Source organism: Pogona vitticeps, chromosome 6 (assembly GCF_051106095.1).
Source record: "Pogona vitticeps strain Pit_001003342236 chromosome 6, PviZW2.1, whole genome shotgun sequence".
NCBI lineage: Eukaryota > Metazoa > Chordata > Lepidosauria > Squamata > Agamidae > Pogona > Pogona vitticeps.
Genome location: NC_135788.1, coordinates 91,602,634 through 91,621,128, shown reverse-complemented (window position 1 = coordinate 91,621,128; position 18,495 = coordinate 91,602,634). Strand labels below are relative to the sequence as shown.

General features: G+C 43.9%; 1 protein-coding gene across 1 annotated transcript in view; it reads right to left on the bottom strand.

The window, feature by feature from the left end:
• The window catches only part of THRA (thyroid hormone receptor alpha), a 134,847-nt gene that overhangs the window by 40,980 nt on the left and 75,372 nt on the right, over positions 1-18,495 (bottom strand). Inside the window, exon 2 of the mRNA XM_073004239.2 lies at positions 15,686-15,946. Coding sequence (XP_072860340.1) covers positions 15,686-15,738 — 53 coding nt within the window. The 5' untranslated portion in view covers positions 15,739-15,946. The remainder of the gene's footprint in view (positions 1-15,685; positions 15,947-18,495) is intronic.

Sequence of the window (18,495 nt, the reverse complement as noted above, 5' to 3'; positions counted from 1 at the left end):
CTCTGCGCACCGAAGTGATGGCTACCAGAAACAAGGTTTTAAATGATAAGAGTCTCAGGTCACAATTAGCCATAGGCTCAAAGGGAGGACGGGTAAGGGAATGAAGTACAAGCTGTAGTGACCACGGTGGTAAGGGTCTCTTCACAGGAGGTTTCATATTTGAAAGTCCCTTGAAAAAGGCCTTCAATGTACGATAGGAAAACCACCTGGATGATTGAGAACCCTGAGGTTGGAAGGCTACAATGGCTGAAGTATATACTTTGAGGGTAGATTTTGAAAGTCCTAAATCAAAGAGATGCCGGAGGTAAAGTAGTAGTGTAGACAAAGCTACTGGAGAAGACTGTAAACCACGTTCCTCAGTGAACTTGAGGAAACTTTGCCATTTGTGTTTGTAAAGACGTCTAGTTGCTGGTTTTCTAGCCTTGTCAATGACTTTCTTTATTGATGGGATATCCTCCACGCTGTCAGGTGGAGGGACTCCAGGTCTGGATGAAAGACATTCCCCGAGTCCTGGGTGATCAGATGTGGAATGAGGGGCAACCTCATTTGGTCCGTCACTGACTGTAGAAGCATGGAGAACCATGGTTGTTGTGGCCACCAGGGAGCAATCAAAATTACTTCTGCTTCCATCTGGAGCGTCCTGATTAGGGCTCTTTGTATGATGGGTATCGGCGGAAAAAGATACAGGAGGCCCTTGTTCCAGGGAATCATGAAGGCATCCCCCAGAGACCCCTCGCCTCTTCCCACACGTGAAGCATACTTGTGACACTTCCTGTTTTTCACAGTGGCAAACATGTCTACAGAGGGTGTCCCCCCATCTGCGGAACAGTATGTGGAACACGACTGGATCCAACTCCCACTCGTGAGTTTGAAACGAGTGACGACTCAACTTGTCTGCCACCTGGTTTTCTGCTGTGGAGACATGAATGGCAACCGGAAAGATGTGCTGCTGGTAGCACCACTCCCATAGGTGGACTGCCAGAAACAGGAGTGATTTTGACCTTGTTCCTCCTTGTTTGTTCACATAGAACATGGCTGTGGTGTTGTCACTAACTGTATTGCTCTGCCTTGTACCAGAGGGAGAAAGGCCCTGAGCGTCTTTATGACAGCCAGAAGCTCCAAGTGGTTGATGTGGAGTGACGCTTCCTGAGGGGACCACAATGCGTGAATTTGGTGACCCTCGCAGTGGGCTCCCCATCCCAGGGGACTGGCATCTGTTGTAACCTGTCGTGTAAGCTGCAGAGGACAGAATGGACGTCCGACCAGGAGATGTGGGAGGAATGTCCACCACTGTAGTTGTAGAGCAAGTTCTGGAGTGACTGTTAGTCGCTTGTGCTGACTGTCTTGATGAGGGTCGAAGAGAGTGAGAATCCAAGACTGAAGAGGGCACATCTTGAGGCGAGCATGAGATAAGGTAGATGCTGACGACATCATCAGACCTAGAAGATGTTGTGCGAGTTTTGCTGATATTCTCGCATGAAGTCTCAACTTTCTTATTGCCTTCCTCAACTTGTGCATACGTTCTGGTGGCAAGAACATGAGAGCGTGGACCGAGTCCAGTCTTGCTCCGATGTAATCCATCACCTGAGCGGGTTGTAGATTGGACTTCTCGTAGTTTATGGAGAGGCCCAATGCTTCCAAGGTGCGGATAACATACTGTGTGTCTTTCAGTGCTTGTACCCTTGACCCAGAGACAATCAGCTAGTCGTCGATATATGGGTAGATCTGTATCCCTTGTAGGTGGAGGTATGCTGCTACTGGGACCATGCATTTGGTGAAGGTCCTTGGAACTGTAGAAAGGCCGAATGGAAGAGCAACATATTGGTAGATGGTGTCCATGAAGATTAGGCACAGGTATTTCCTGTACTTTTGATGGATGGTGATGTGGAAATAAGCATCTTTTAGATCCACAACAACAAACCAGTCTCCTCTCTTCAACAGGTGTATGATTACTTCTAAGGTGACCATCCTGAAACGGCGTGGTTTGAGGTAGGTATTCAAGTCCCTCAGATCCAGAATTGGTCTTAGGCCGCCATCCTTCTTGGGTACCGTAAAGTACCGGGAGTAAAACCCGTTTAAGATGTCCTGACTTGGCACCCTCTGGGTGGCTTGCTTTTCGAGAAGGGTGAGAATCTCTTCTTCTAGGACAGGATCGAACGATGTAGGCTTGACCTGTCCTAGAGGAGGCAATTCTATAAACTCCAGACGGTAACCTGAGCTTATAATGTTTAAGACCCAGGAGTCTTGTGTTATAATGGTCCAGTTGTGAAGGTAAGGAGACAGGCGGGTGGAGTGGCCGGTGAGTGAAGTGATTTTGGGTGAGTCAAAGATATTGCCTTGATTTCTTGCCAGGTGTCTTGTATGACTGATGTTTTTGGCCAGATTGAGGTTTGAAGGCCGATGAAGAAGGCTGGGAAGACCGCTGGTGACTCTGAGAGGTGAAAGAACGGTAAGTGTTGGTAGATGGTTGCTGATAAGGTTGATTCGAATACTTAGAGTGCCACTGAAATTTAGTCAGCCTAGGATGTTGTTGGATCGAGTAAGACTTTGCTGTCTTTTTACTTTTATGCAGGTTTTCAAGGTTTTTGTCAGTTTTCTGGTTGAATAGTCCAGAGGCATCGAAAGGTAGGTTCTCTACCCTTGTCTTGATGTCCTCCATAATGTTGGCTGAACGCAACCATGCACGCCATCTGAGTGTTATAAGAGAAGCAAGATTTTTAGCATTAGCATCTGCAATATGACAGGATGCCAAGCGTATATGCTTGGACACAGTTAAAGCCTCAGCATGTGTATTAAGACAAAGTTGTCTGATGTCATCTGGAGCTACCTGCAATGCAAGGAGGATTCTGATCCAAAGCTGTTTCTGATAGGCCCCCATTGCCACTAGGTAGTTGACTGCTCTTAAAATAAATGTGGTCATGAAATACATCTGGTGAGCCAAGACCTCAAGCTTTCTCCCCTCCTTGTTAGAAGGGGTGGCATGGCCCTTAGCTGGAGTCTTAGAAGCACTAGACTCAACTACTAAAGAATTTGGTGCAGGATGTTTCAAGAGGAAGGAGGTGTCAGAACCATGTATACAGTACATGTTCTCAGTCCTTCTTGACATAGACGTCAAATTAGCTGGGTGCTCCCAGTATTCCTTGATTAAGTCCAACAATTCGGATATATAGGAGAGACTAACTGGGTGAGATCTCTCTGAGTTGATATCTCCAAAGATCAAGTCATCTTCCCATGGAGGTGACTGTTTGGTCTCTAATTTCAAAATTTTTGCCATGCGTGACACCATCTGTGTGTAAGAAGAGAAATCTTCAGATGGAGAGGAGGGATGTATATCCCCAGCATCAGAACCTAAAGGTTCCCCTGGTAGAGGGGTGTCCAAAGATGCTTCAGAGGATTCCTCTTCTTCATGCTCAGAAGAGCATTGAAGAGCAGGTTGTTCCTCGTCAGAATGAAAGAGGATACGAGGTCGTTGTCCTCTGCCAGGTAAAACACCCATTTGTTTAGGTGGAGACAAGACCAATGTAGTGCCTTGGTGAGAACCAGTAATAGTTGGTGCAGGGTTGTCTAGAGCCTTCGACGTCGAAGGTTTCATGGGTTCGACGTCGAGCAGTCTTCGATGTCGACCACGGTGTGGTGGAGAGAGAGAAGAAGAGGAAGACGAATAGGTGTAGCGAGCTCTCTTCCTTCGTCTCCTGCGATCTCTCGACATCGAGGAAGATTCTGTGGAGTAATTTCTCCTACGGCGTCAATGGCGCAATCTCTTGTGCTGCATGCTATAGTCAGAATCAGAGTCAGAGGAGTCCCTTCGACGCCAATGTTTCTTATGTTTCTCGGCATCGGAGTCACACCCATGCCGACGCTTGTGTCGATGCCAACATTTTTTAGATGGAGGTTCCTCATCGTCTCGATTTTGTAAAGGACGTAGAGGAAAGAACCTCAGTAGGTCTCCCTCGAGGTGGAGGAGACTTGGAAGGAAGCGATCCAAAACTGAAGAGGGGGATCGAGATGCCCGCCCTGCTAAAACCGGGCTTGAAGGGGCATTTGCTAAGCCAGCAACCACTTGAGCAAGCTGGTTAGCAGTAGGTGACCTCTCGGTGTCGACAGGAGGTCCCTGTCGAGGTGGAAGAGAGGCGCCAAGATCCGACGTGGAGTCTCGGTCTCGAGAAGAGTCTTCTAAAATCAGAGAAGGCAGAGAGGTGAAAACAGGAGGAACAACCAAAGTTAGTTCCTTCGCTTTAGCCTTGGGCTTCGTTGGTGCCTTTTTCTGCTTGGGTTCCGACGATGTCGAAGGAGCAGAAGTAGATTGAGGCTTCTTAGATGGAGCCTTTTTCTTAGGCTTCTCCTTAGCTGGTTGAGGGGGTGGTGAAAAAACAAGTCTAACCTCAGAGCGAACTGAGGAAGTAGATGGAGCAGATTCCATGTCTGAAGGCCGTGAAGCTGACAGGGTTTGGCTCCACAGAAAATACTTCAAACGCTGTTGGCGAGCCTTCAACGTGGCTTTTGTAAACTGTTTGCAATGTTTGCAATGATTGGTAGAGTGGGTCTCTCCCAAACAAAAAACAGACAGAGAGTGTCCGTCTTGGAAAGGTAGTTTTCTTGAATACGAAGAGTAGCGGCTAAATGGCCCTCTTTTAGGTGACATAAGCCAAACAGCGTGGGAAAATAGGGTAAATAGGCTATGATTGAATGAGTCCGGGAGGCGCGTGGCGCCTCAGCAGGACGTGAATAGGCCGCAATAAAGAGTAATTAAAGGCAATTGAGGTACTTGCAGAATCGCCAGAGGCGAGAGAGTAGTCAGACGGTCCGCGATCAGGGCAACAGAGCTCAGATAGACGAAAGAATCAAGTCCAAGTCCGAAACGGGAAAATAAACGAACAATTTTGAAGAGCTCTGAACGAGAGGTTCCAACTCCGCGGGCGGAAAAATGGAACTGGGGCTTTGGCGGTCGGAGCATGCGCTATGCAGGGCAATCTAAACTTCGTTACTTTTTCCCTATAGCTCTGGAAGATTCCGAGAGGACCAGCGCAGGCGCTGTTTAACCCATTGGTGTGGATTCATAGGACCACATTGAAGAAGCATTTGTTTATTTCAAGGATGCAATGTTAGCTCTTTATAGCAGGTGGCAGCAAGGTGCACTCATATTAGCTCCTCCTACAAGGGAAAAGAAGAAGGAAGTGTGTCCTAGTGAAGGCAGCCCTGGAAATCATATTCATCACCTCATCTGACTTTTCAAATTGCCCTCCCAAGTCTACAATATGCCTACACAACTATGAGGACTAGAAGGTTGCCTAATCTCTCAAGACCTGGATCTCTTCAGCCGATAAAACATTTTGCAATTGTGAGAGCTCTGGCAGAATTGCAGCATACACAGAAAACAGAGGGATAAATTAGCCATATATGTACACACCTATACATTCCTGGATAGAAATGGAAGTGTGTAATGGAAAAGTCACTGTCCAAGGACGAGGCTGAGAAAACCCATGCATGGTCAGGTTATGCTTCCTATGGGATGCCAAAGAGTAACCATGTGCCTTTTCTGAAGCAAGCAAACTCTCCAAAGTTGCCCTGTCATGTTCTGCCTCACACACAAGGCTGAGAATCTGTGTAATATGGGAGCAGCAGACCAACCTGTCGGAACAAATTTGGCCTGGGGCCCGATGGCAAGAGCAGAAAGGTGGTGTTGGAAACATTTCCTGAAATGGCTGAGCTCCCAAGATGCCAATTCCCTTCCTAAAAAGAGGAACACCAGGTCCTGCCATTCTATGAAGTGAAAGACTGTACTTTTAGTGCGCACAAGTGTAAATGAAAAGTGTCATAAACGCTTGAGGTATTTCAGCACTTGAACAAAAACATTAAAATAATATGGCTCTCCCTTTCACTCTTCCCCATAGTGTGCCACAAGGAAATGGAGTCTATACTCTTCTGAAAGTGACACAAAGATATAGAGACTGGAGGCCATGGAGCGGGACAACTCCACAGCATAGATTTGGTCCTCAGTCTCAGGTTTCAAATCTTGCCTTGGCCACAAAGCCTATGAGGTGGGCCCAAGATGCAATGCAGCCTGAAATATTTACTAATTTAATTTGTTTAAAGTATTTTTGTCCTGCCTTTCTCCTTAAAAAGGACCTGAGGTAGCTTACATCATTAAAAGACAATTTTAAAGCTAAAAACTGTAAGATCAAACAAATAACACAACAAAAAATGGTAAGCAAAAGCAATTCTAAAAATATATTCAAAGTAGCAAGGCACAATTGAAAATCCCAGCTCAGACAGCCAGCCCTGAAGAGAAATCTTGCCTGAAGAGAAAGGTCTTTGCTTGCGGAAAGATAGCAAAGATGGGGTCAGACTGGCCTCCTGTGACAGGAAGTCCCAAAGTCTGGAAGCAGTAACAGAGAAGGCCCTTCTCCTGTATTCCCACCAAATACATCTGTGAAGGTGGCAGGAGGGAGAGAAAGCTTATCCCTGATGATGGCAGGCTCATAAAAGATGTTGCCCTTGAGATAGGTTGGACCCAAGCTGTTTAGGACCTTATAAGTTAGAATCAGCACTTTGAATGGAGCCTGGAAACCCATCGGCAAAGAGTGACTCCTACTTACCTCAACAAGAGCTCACCAGAACTTGGAGTTAATTCATTAAAAATAAATTTCTTGCCAATAATTCATTACCTTTTTTAAACAATAGTAATAAATGTCAGAACATTTGTCATTTTAATGTCAATTACTATTATGGTTTGAGTAATCATTTATCTTGTTCCTTCCTCCCTCCCTCCCTTCACTCCCTCCATCCACGTATTTCTCTATTTCTTCCCAGAAGTGAAGCACAATGAAGAAATAAAAACACGGGTTTGAAAACAGGCAAAAGAGCATTAAAAATATTAAAATCCAACATTCTTTAAAAACTGATCAAGAACCACACTGAAAGCTGGCTTTCAAACTTATTTCAAAGACCAAGAGCCACACAAAACAACACAGTCTTTGCCACCTGTTTAAAGTTCATCAAGGATGGAGCGGACATTAACTTTACTAATTATGAGGGGGATGGGCATTGGGTCATTCTGGGCCAAATTTAAATCATTTTAATTGGTATGCTTTCATTTTTAAAAAGTGCACTGCTAACACCTTACAGTGATTTATGCAACAGATTAATTTTACAACAGTAACAAAAATCGTTAAGGGTACTGAATTAGTTTCCAGGTTCATGTTAACAAGCACTAAGATGACACTGTAACAGAGTCTTGCTGAGCAGTTCAAACACCAATTTCTGCCTTTATCTGTCCTTTCTGGTCTTAAGTAGGCCACTTCACCCTGGTGGCCTCAGGCAAGTCAGTCAGTCAGTCAATCAATCCATCAACTAGTCAGTCCCCTCCCTCTAGCCACTTAGCTTATCTCACAGAATGACTAGGAGAAAAAAATAGGTGTAAAGTATTTTAGGGACCTATAGCATAACTTCTGATGCCCCACCTTTCACCAGTAAAAATATGATAAGAAATGTCATTGACAAACTGCTACTCTAGTACTTGCTGCTCAAGAGTGGACTCACTCCAAAGTATAATAGCTATCTACAACACTCTGAGCTCCAGAGTTGCAATAGCGGTTGGATGGGTGGTTGGTAAGTAAATAAATACATAAATAAATAAATAAACTGTAAGAAGGGCGGGCTACAGATGTAGGGCTATGCATAAATTTTAATACAATGAACTTGGAATACAGGTGGCTTCAGAAGATAGGGCAAGTTTTCACGGGCTAGGTGGCAAGACATTGACAGGTACAGCTGTTTTCCTCTGAAGCCAATCCAAACTTGAAATGGACTGTTGCTAGGTTCCATGTATCCAATCATGGCACTAGATTATTTTAAGATTTATAACAACATGCATGTTGCACACACATAAGTTTCCAGCTTGTCAACCGCAGGGGACAATGTTGATCCATCCCACATCCTAATCTCAGTTACTGCTAGCTCCTCAGTATTGGGACTGTAACCATTTCAACCCATGCCCAGCCCACCCTCTCTGCCATCCCATGTACTTTCTCCTCAAGTGGCCTCAAATCTTCCCTGGATGATTTTGCCTAGGTAAATGCCCCTTTGAGAGTATATGTAATGGAGCAAGGCTGCCACCCAGTGGCCAGGTGCACTCATCACAGGAAACCAACCATATATTGACCAAAGCTCATATACTAGTACTACTGTATTAGGATCTCTCTTTCCAGAGGGAAGGCTGCCAAGCCATAACACAAATATTAGTTCCAGAAATTGCACTGCACAGATATCCAACGTGTAATGCACAAAATTTCTGGTGGCCTCAATGATCATCTACAGAAACTAGAGGTAAAAGTGCCTCTTAGGTCTACATATCCATGCATTTCCTGTAAAAATGGCTGTACAAACTGATACACTGATACAACACATTCACACGTGCCTGTGTAGTTGCACTGTGGATGATTCTGTGACGCAGCAAGTGAAATAAAAGACAAATAACAGTAAACGTGTAAAACTATAAAAAACATAAAACTGTCAAAACACCAAAGGTACAAAGGCACTTTTCTCTATAAGGGCAAAAAACAGGCACAGAGTTAGGCAAAGTTGTTATGGAAGGCCTCTGTGAAAAGCAGTGTGTAAAGCTGTCTTTAAATAGCAGAAGAATCTCAAAGGACTAAAAATCCATATTCCTATGGATGATCTACAGGAGCTATTTCCCAAAGAGGAAGGAAATGGAAACATGCAAAGACAATGCTTCCAGCAGAGAGTTTATCCGCCATGTGTCTTTCACACTAGTCCTTCTCGGTGCTGGCCTCCTAAGGGATCCTCTCCCCATGACTACATATATACCATTTAAGTGCAGAAAAAAATAAAGAATAATGGTAACACTGATAATAACAAAACATTAATTAATAGACCACATACGTAGCTGCTATTATTATTATTATTACTTCTACTACCAACAACAACAATTATAAATAATTTGATTTATGCCTTCCTCAGAAGCCAACAATTTAAATAAAAACAAGTACAGTACTTAAAATCACAAACATCTAAAACTGCAAATTACAATACTCAGGAATCACAAAGGGTATACAGCAATCCACATGCATTAATGCCCTGATCTTGTAAGAGCCCTCTAAGGCAGACCAGCATTATGCTGCAGACAGGCGGCTGAGGATTATCGAAGAATGGTTTGCTTAAATGCATCAGTGAGTTTATGACAGACGTAACATTTGAACTAGGGAATTCCCAGCTTCCACTCTGGGACTACTATACACTCCAGAAAATGGGGCAAAAGGTGAAGGCTAAGTGCTAGCCCTGTTTCCAGCTACCATGCAGACGTTTTGGCTATGACTGACAAAGCATGGAACCAAGCTGCCTGAAATACAATTTTCTCCCTATCAGGGCAGCTCCCTGTGATTGTGCAGATTTCATTCTGATTCACTTTCTTTTGGGTGGAACAAGGACATTTAATTGATCTTCTGGGTTTCTACAGAACCTCTTTCAGCTTCATGGTTTCCTGCTTTGGCCTGTTTCCGGCACCAGATACAGTCGTGTTGAATCCCTTCCTCCCTTTGCAATTCAGGCCAGCCGAGTACCAATCTCCAGCAGGGCAAGGAAAAATACGAATTTGGATCCCAAGGTTGGCAACAAAAGACAGTTAGCTACATTCCTACTGAGAACAAGAGGCAAAGAAAGTAGGAACTGTAGTCCATCAGAGGCACACTCTTGTTTTGGGGGTAGGCGTTATGGGGTTCACCGGGCAGTACACACAAACGAGTCCGCTGCTGGCCTCACCACATCCTCTATTCCAAATGACCACTGTGGCAAAAGGGGGAGATATGGACGAGGAGTATCTACAAAAGGAAGGCTGCCAGCACTACTGACGAAAAAAGGGATTGTGGGACTTTTGAAATCTTTTCTTCATTAAAAGATTTTTTTGGGAGGGGAAGGAAAAAAGAAAGGAAAATACAGGCTAGTGACTAGTTCAAGACTAGACTGTCAAGACACCCACCCATCTCACAAAATTCTGTGCAAAGCAAGGCAATTACATGATAATAGTTTTGTCTAGAAATACTAAAGGTCTGGACAGACCCACAGTTTAAGGACTCCTCTATGACACTGGCCCTTTGAATAGCCTCAGGCGAAGCCACTGGTTCCCTCGTTGGCTGTTCTAGCACGAATGGTAGAAGCTTTGCTTCAGTGCATGAACGTAATGGGAAAACTGCAACAAAAAAATTAACAAACTGCAGCAAAAGAAGTCACAATTTGTGTACTTTTGCACGGGAGGGCAGTTCTTAAGTAATTTCCCTGCCCCCATCTTGGCTGCATCGGCTGTGAGTCCTCTATGCCAGGAAAGTTTGGGCGAATAGAGGCCGCGGCATAGATGGCTGACGGGCAGGCAGGCAGCCTGGCTGCGCAAGAGACACCTGCTGTGTTGCGGGGCCTGTGCGGACTCTGTCCGTGCCAGTGTCAGAGAATGGGCTCATTATCCTGACCATCCCCACCTCCTTTTGGCCCTTCCGGATGCCACAGACGGAGGTGTAAACAGACTCAGCTTGCAGCCGGGCATACATGGAGACGAGCCCTTCCCAGGACTGGCACTTTTGCAGCAATAGCGCTGGAAAAAGAGACAGAATCACAGCTGTTCTGGCAGGCAAATGAATGGTACACCAAGGACCAAGCATTAACCTCTCTCTCTTTCTCTCTCCCTCTCTCCCTTATTCACAAACATAGGCCCACAAATACACACAGTTTTATGCCAAGGAATGCCCATGCTCTATATATTGAATGATACAAATTAACTCTGAATCTCCAAGAAGTCTAAGTAGGGAGAGTATGAGGAAAAAAATTAAGCCAGGGGTGGGGGATGGGGAAAACAAGAGCGAGAGAAAGTAAAGGACAAAACATTATAGAACAAATCCATGTCAGTGTGAGCTTTTGAGGACCAAATTCTACTCCTTCAGACACATGGATTTGTAAACAACTGAACACTACAGGCTGCTTTATACACATCAGACTCTTCTGTATCTCATGCAGAGCACAGACAAATTATGCGTCTGCACTACAGTTCTCAGAACATTTAGCCCAGCCGGCTGGGGAATACGGGGAATGGTAGCCCAACAAAGCTTTCCCAAGCTCTGCACAACTTTAAATTTCCTCAATCCGGCACTCTCCAGAAATATAAGACTACAACTCCCATAATGCAACAGCCATTAAGCCTGTGGGTTTATGCAAATCGAAGACCAAGACATCTAGACCAGAAGTTGTCAACCCGCGGTCCACAGCCCGGAACCGGTCCGTGGCCTGAGCCAGACTGGGCCGTGAAGGCAGACCTCCCACCCACCCCCGCACACACTTCCACAACTGCTTTGCGCACGTGCGGGCATGCCAGTGCCAGTGTGAGCACTGAGCTTCATGCATACGCCCGAGTGCCCGAGCACCTGCACAAAAGGGTGGGGGAGTGCTCACGCCAGCACTGGCAGGTGGGCGGGAGCCACCCCACTGTTTCGCGCATGCGCCCGAGAGAGAGAGAGAGAGCGCACCTGCGGGGGGCCCGCCTTCCTCAGAGGCTCAGCCAGTGTGCAGTCCCAAAAAGGTTGGGGACCAGCTGATCTAGAGGGCACCAGGCTGGGATAGGCTACTCTCAGTAGCCCCTTATTCCTCACACACCCAACAGACTAGACTAAGTGACATGCTGCACTCTTACTCTTTGTATGACACACAAAACATCTGTCTTTGCTGTGATTTTCATTTGGTCACATAGATGTTTACTAATGTTATCCTCCTTTTTCTTTGTGTCAGAAACACCACAGTACAATTAATAAATTTATCAGATAATTTTCACCCACTCAACCCAGGCCATGTAACACTTCTGAGGAAAACTAGAACATCTGATCTGCGGCAGAAAAGCATGGATATTGGGTCTGGGGGACCAGGCAGCCGGGGCATGGTGGCTAAGAGAGAAGCAGGCAGGCCAGGCTACTTAACACCCGCCACCTGACCGCCAGAGCACTCGTGCTAAGCCCTTCTCCAGTTCCTTCGCCTTTCAGTTGTGCCTTTCTTGCCATTCCAAATTGTTTTTCTTGTTTAAAAAAAGTAGCATAGAAATAAAAACAGAATTCAAGCACAAGGACGAAGAAATGCATAAAGACATTAAACTGTAAGTTTGATGTCAGATGTCGTTATAGCACAGTGCACCCACTGGCAACACAGCAAAACAAACAGAAAACAAAAGAACCTGAAGGATACAGCAATGTGAACTGGTGGCTTCTAGATCTTGGAATCTCAATTTTTGCCGTGTGAGCTGAGATTTTGTTGCTCTTACACTGTGCCAAGAACCCAGCTCCGAGTCAGCATATCCGTCCTGATACTATTGCAACCTCTGTGCTTGCTTGCAAACTAACATATGCATCCTCTGTATGTATTAACATGTGCAGCCTCTTTCACATGCTACCACTCCCTAAACATTCAGTGTAGCACTTTTTGCATATCAAGCCTGTGTTTTTGTCATTATCCCTCTTCTCCCCCAAAGCCACTGCTGTGTTGCTTCCCCACTCAAGTCAGAAAACCTGAAACATTTTCTTGACCCTGTAAGAAAGACCACCAAAAATTACTACCTTTTATGTGAATCTCTCTACTTTCCAGTGTGGCCCTACATTCCAATATTAAATCATTTTACATCCTAAAAGAAAAACATATTTCCTTATACAATTGCTTGGAAGCAATCCCTGTTATTTATAAGTGAGTGATTAATGTTCAGTGCCAAACATCACCAAATGCTTCTTCCATCCAAAAGCAAAACAAAATGGAGGACAAACCCAAGTGACTGGACACTTGATTAACTGTAAGGAACACCCTGAATCCCACCAATACACACCAATTCTTCATCTGAGCAGATAGATTTTATGTCAAGAAGTTGTCCAAAGGCAAGTCTACATATGTATGGGCACTCACCACTTTATGGTTTCAATAAATGGTGTCATAGATATACATGAAAGATCTAGTACAGTTTAAAGGCTACCAAAAATAATCTATCCATATCTCCACTGCTCATGGAGTGAGATGTACACATCTAACTGTGATCTATCTGGTATTTAGTCAGTTATACATGGTAAGTGTGACTATATGCTAAAATAAGGAGGGAGAAAACAGCCACATACCCACCCTACTGGAGCTGTCCATTAGAAGTACCCCATTATCTGAACCACTAGGCATGTGGGTTAAGCAAAAAGCTTCATCCAAGTGAAATGTTCCAAAGGACGGCTGAGTAGCTAGAGAAGGGACTATAGGTTAGTAGTAGAACCCTTCAGTGCATGGAGAAGGCCACAGTCCTGCCTTTAGTTAAAAAGATTCTGAGACAGCAAAGATAAAGAAAGCTTTGTCTACTTTGGAGAGTCACTCTTTGGAGAGTTAATGTCAAAACTGGAATGGACAGCTCTAGGCAAGATGGACAAACTGGTCCTATTTAGTACAAGAGAGCTCAAGTTGCACTTACGTAGCTCCTATGGAGTAAAATAGGAACAATATATTTACTGAGATTTCACTCAATAGCTCCTTGTCAGACAGAATCATAAAGGTTGAGTGTGACTGATGGATTCAAATTTTACTGTCTCTCAAGTCCGAATAAACATTCAGACAGCTGACTCTAGGCTAGCTGGCTCCTCTGCAACATCTGAGCAACTAAACCAACAGAGGCTACTAAGGTTGCCATTTTCTGGCCCCCTTTCCCCTACAGAACTCTCAACTAACTTCCAGACACACTAGAGGTGTTCAGTCAATGGTGTGAAGAAAATCAGGACTTACAAAGGAGGTCCAGGACAATAAGAGATTTTTGTGGAAACCTATAATTCTGATTGCTCCTTATCTAATAGCACCACTCACAGTGATTTACTCCTGAATAACCACAGTCAACAGGCAAGACTGCCACTCCACATCCAGATCTAGGTCTGAAACTCACCAACCCTAAAAATGTAAAAGACGCTGTTATCTAAATGAGTCCATTTCCTGTCAGTCCAGTTTTCCCTTCACCTCCTCACACATAGAATAATGAAGTTGGAAGGGGCCTATAAGGCCATCGAGTCCAACCTCCTACTCACTGCATCCCTGCATCCTGACTCATACCCTTGTTCCCACGCCCGTAAGGGCACTCTGCCATCTCTAGCCACATGTTGCCAGCTGCGAATGGGGCAGCACATGCTTGGCACATAGCCTATCCAGTTCGAAATCAAAGGAGTGTGCAAGTTCAGAAGGCTACACCAAGACAGCAGAAGTCCCTATGAAAAAAAATATTCTCCTAATTTGTTTAGGTGATGCCAGGTAAAATAATAATCATTTCAAAATTATCATTCAGAGAAGCTTATTCATGGAACAGTAAGTAGGAAACCATGGAATGTGCAATGCGGTGCTACCCAGACATTTGGTGCCCGAGGCACACTTTTAAATTCAGGAAAAAGGACACAAGCCCAAATGAAGATACAGTTCATTTACACTCCAAAATAAGTTTGACTTTTACAGCACATGAGACAAAAAATGCCCATCAGTATAGCTCAATTTACAAGTAGTTAAAATGCCCCTACACAGTTGGGTATACATGACAGAAGTACCTACTGGAGGATGACTAACAGGAAGTAAGAGCAGAGCACTGGCCCACACAGAGAGATAGCAGGTTGCCTCCTTTCTGGAAAGTTACTTTAGGTTCAGGCCTTGATGAAGTCATTCCTTGTGCATGCCAGAAGTTATCTCATCAATGCAAACATTAGTTAGGGAAAGGCAATTAAAGAGACTGTTGGTCAAACCTGGAAAGCCCAATTCACAAGAAGGCATTCTTTGAACAACAATATGTAAAAACAAAACAACAATAAAATATGCCAATGGGAAGAGTAATAGTAATAGAAGAGTAATAGAAGGGAAACAGCAGGGGCAAAGCTGTATCTCTATTTCAAGCCTAACATCTTCTTCTTCTTTTTTTTTTTTTTTAAGAAAAAGAGCAGATGCTGAACTAGGTATCAAATACAAAGCTCTGTGTTCTGCATGTTGTGAATACAGAAATAAGTAACTGAATTCTACAACATAATCTAACATTTCAGTGATCCTCTGAACTACATATCACTCCCTCCAACAGCAAAATCAGAAATGTAGGAAATGGGGCTACAGAGAATGATGAGAGAGGGGTCTGCATGCTTAAAGGCACCTCAAGGTTTACAGAAGAATGCAAAAAAAAAAAAACTTGTAAAAATCAGAAAAAATGAAATGCAATTCAAAAGTAAGCTCACAACCACCCCTGCAACAGGCCTATGAGAGTTAAGCATGGTTATTCACCTCTATGAGCTATGTTGTCTATGATTTGGGAAACAACATACAGAAAACCATGGTGACAGGGGAAGAATGAATTGGCCTGCTTGAGTTCCTTGTACTGATAACTATGGTATCCCAGCACATATTTTAATGTAGCAAAGGCACAACTCACTAGCTAGCTGGAACCCAAACAGAAACACTGCTAAACAGAAGATGCTGCAACATTTAATTGCAGGTCTCCCATGTCATGTTCTCACTGAGAGAGGTGCCCCCTCAGCAACTGTAGTGAGGTCAATTCTGATCTAGATGGACTTTTTGAAACAGCCATTAAGGAATTCTATAGGCACGGGGCCACAGGAACACCAACATCCCTCATGCACAGTAGGTTGGCACCTGCCAAATGCCTTACCGGGTGTCCTCTGGCTCCGACAGGCACTCCACCGTGCTGGGCTTCTGTTCCATTCACCGCAATTCCATCCAGACCCAGTAAAGAGAGACCGAGGTGGGCTCCGCCCCCAGAGGCAACACTCCACGGTCGCCACGACAGATGTGGGGCTTGGATGTAGGAGGGGCAGGGCTCTTCGGTAGAATTAGGAGGTGAGCCCCATTGTGCCTCCTTTAGTGTTGGCAAACAGCGAGCATTCTCCAGCAAAAACACAAGGAGGAGACCCTAAAAGAGAAAAAGAAGGGGAAACCATTTCATCGTTTGTCCAAACTTTTTATACACACCTCTTCCCACTTTTCTTATGTCAGAACATGAAACAACAACATAAACTATATTGCACAGAATCTCAACCACACTCCTTTATATAGTATACTGATATTAAAGTCTAGAGTTGAGAAAATTCAGAGCACCATCCACAGCACAAGCCTGACTTTAAATCATGAAATACCGTATAAATTACACAAATGAAAATACAAGTTTGGCACATGGCTGCACACTTTGCATAATGTGTGCTGTAGCTCAGATGCACTGTAATTGGCCAAGGATTAAAGCCAGGGTGAAGAGGAGAGAGGAAGAAAAAGCTTTGCTACAAATAAACCTGGGGACAGCAGCTACCAAGAAGAAACAAACAGATATTCAGAGTACTCACATTTTTCATAGTGCCTCTTAACATGTGTAGAATAGCACCCCTCAGTAATGCCTAATCACACGGCAGTGTCCACCATTCTGCATTTCTAAGAGTTTTACCACATTTTTTTTCCAGGAGAACTACATTATTTAATTATTTTTGAAGAACAAGAACCAACAACTACAAGATGCTGTATTTGCTTTTATGCACAGTATTTCTTGACTGCTAATCCTTGACAGCTAGTTTAGAGTACGGCAGAGAACGCATACCATAAATAAGTTCCAGATTCAGATCCTGCCTCTGCTAGAAGGTTATCAGGTGACCTTAGCAAGTTGCTGTCTCTGTCTCTCTTTCTCTCCCTCAGATCATTCTTCCACAATGTACAGATATTAAGAAAAATAACAGCAGCAATAGCAGCAACAGTCTACCATTTGAGAGTTATTTTTAAGGGTTACTGAAATCCAGACTTTGGAAGTAACATATTACGAGTTAGTTTTAGGAGTAATGAAAGTATAACAAGGGTCAATCTCTCTCTCTGTTTTGGAAGTAAAGACTGATTACATCATTTACTTTTTTCTGTATAATGAATCGTGTTTTCTTGTTACTTTCTGGAGGGATCAGAAGGTATTTTTGAAATGTTAAGGGACTTCCATCTTTTGGATTTTTTTAAAAAATCATAACGTATGGTGGGTGAAGAAACTTTCTTAAAAAATTATCACACAGCTAATGTTCCTGGCTGAAGCTGGAGGATGCAACTTGGCTTACTTGCTTTTTGCCTGTGGCATACACTGCAATCCAGATCAAGTGGTCTCACATTTCGGCTGGGACTCCACTTAGATCAGGCAACTCGAGTCCCTCCAGATATTGCTGGACTATAACGCTCGTCATTCCTCATTACCAGCTATTCTGGATGTGGCTGATGGGAACTGCAATCCAACTGCAGTCCCTCTCGCAGGCCCCATCCCTGGTCTCCTTCCACAAGCAGGCAAAGACTTTTCTCTTCAGGCAAGCCCTCCCTCAGTAACCAGCTACGTGTGTGTGATTTTTTTTTTTTAGATGGATTGCTATGCATTACTGCTTTGACTGGATTTTTAGTACTACTTATGTTTTCCATTTCCCAAAGTGGCATTGGTTGGGTTTTTTTTAATTGTATATTTATTGTTTTTAGCTTTAATATTGCCTTTTAATGATGCTAATCACCACAGTATACTCCCTTTCCACTTCAAATATTGCCTTTCACTGTTGTAAGTCACCTTCGGTCCTTTTCAAGGAGAAAGGCGGGGCAAAAATATTTAAAATAAATACATAAATAGAAATAAACATCTACAGGGTGACAGGTTCCCCCACCATTACCTAGAAATGCTTTGTTCACTGACTTATAAATTTGTTAACATTGTTTCCAATCTTGATATATGTTTAATCATTTTAATCTGATATTTATACAATTTTTAAGTGTTTGTTGTTTTGTAGTTTTACTTGTTCTCACAGTTGCAGGGGACCCAAGGCATCATTCATTCATTCATTCATTCATTCATTCATTCATTCATTCATTCATTCACTCACTCACTCACTCACTCACTCACTCACTCACTCACTCACACACATACACACACACATACATACATGTTTCTTGATTCTTTCCAGTTCTTACACTAATACCAGGGAGGGGGGACTCTCACACATGCTTTTTCTTGTTTTATTTAGGTTTTAGGAGGGATTTAAGCTCAAGGCTGCCCCAGTGATCTATGTAATCTAAATGTGGGACATCCAGATCAGCCGTCTGAGCCAACTGAATATGTCTGTTCAGGACTATTTGCACATGAGATGCAGAACTAGCTTTCCAGAGCAGGTCAAAGGTCTGCCTAAATCCATTATTCTTTCTCACACATGGCTCAGGCCAGGTAACAAGGTAAGGCAGAGGTAAACTGCACTGGAACATGGAAGTTTGGATTCAATCATTCTAGTTAAAAGACAGACTGATCCATTGCCCCTGAGCTTTTTCAATCCTCCTTTAAGAGGGAACGCCTGTACCAATGGCTGTTACCACAAGCGACAATTAATTCCATAAGGACATTGTGCAACTGACCGATTCATGGGTTACAATCTTGGTCTGTATCTGCCAGTGGCAGCAGAAGGACCTCTGACA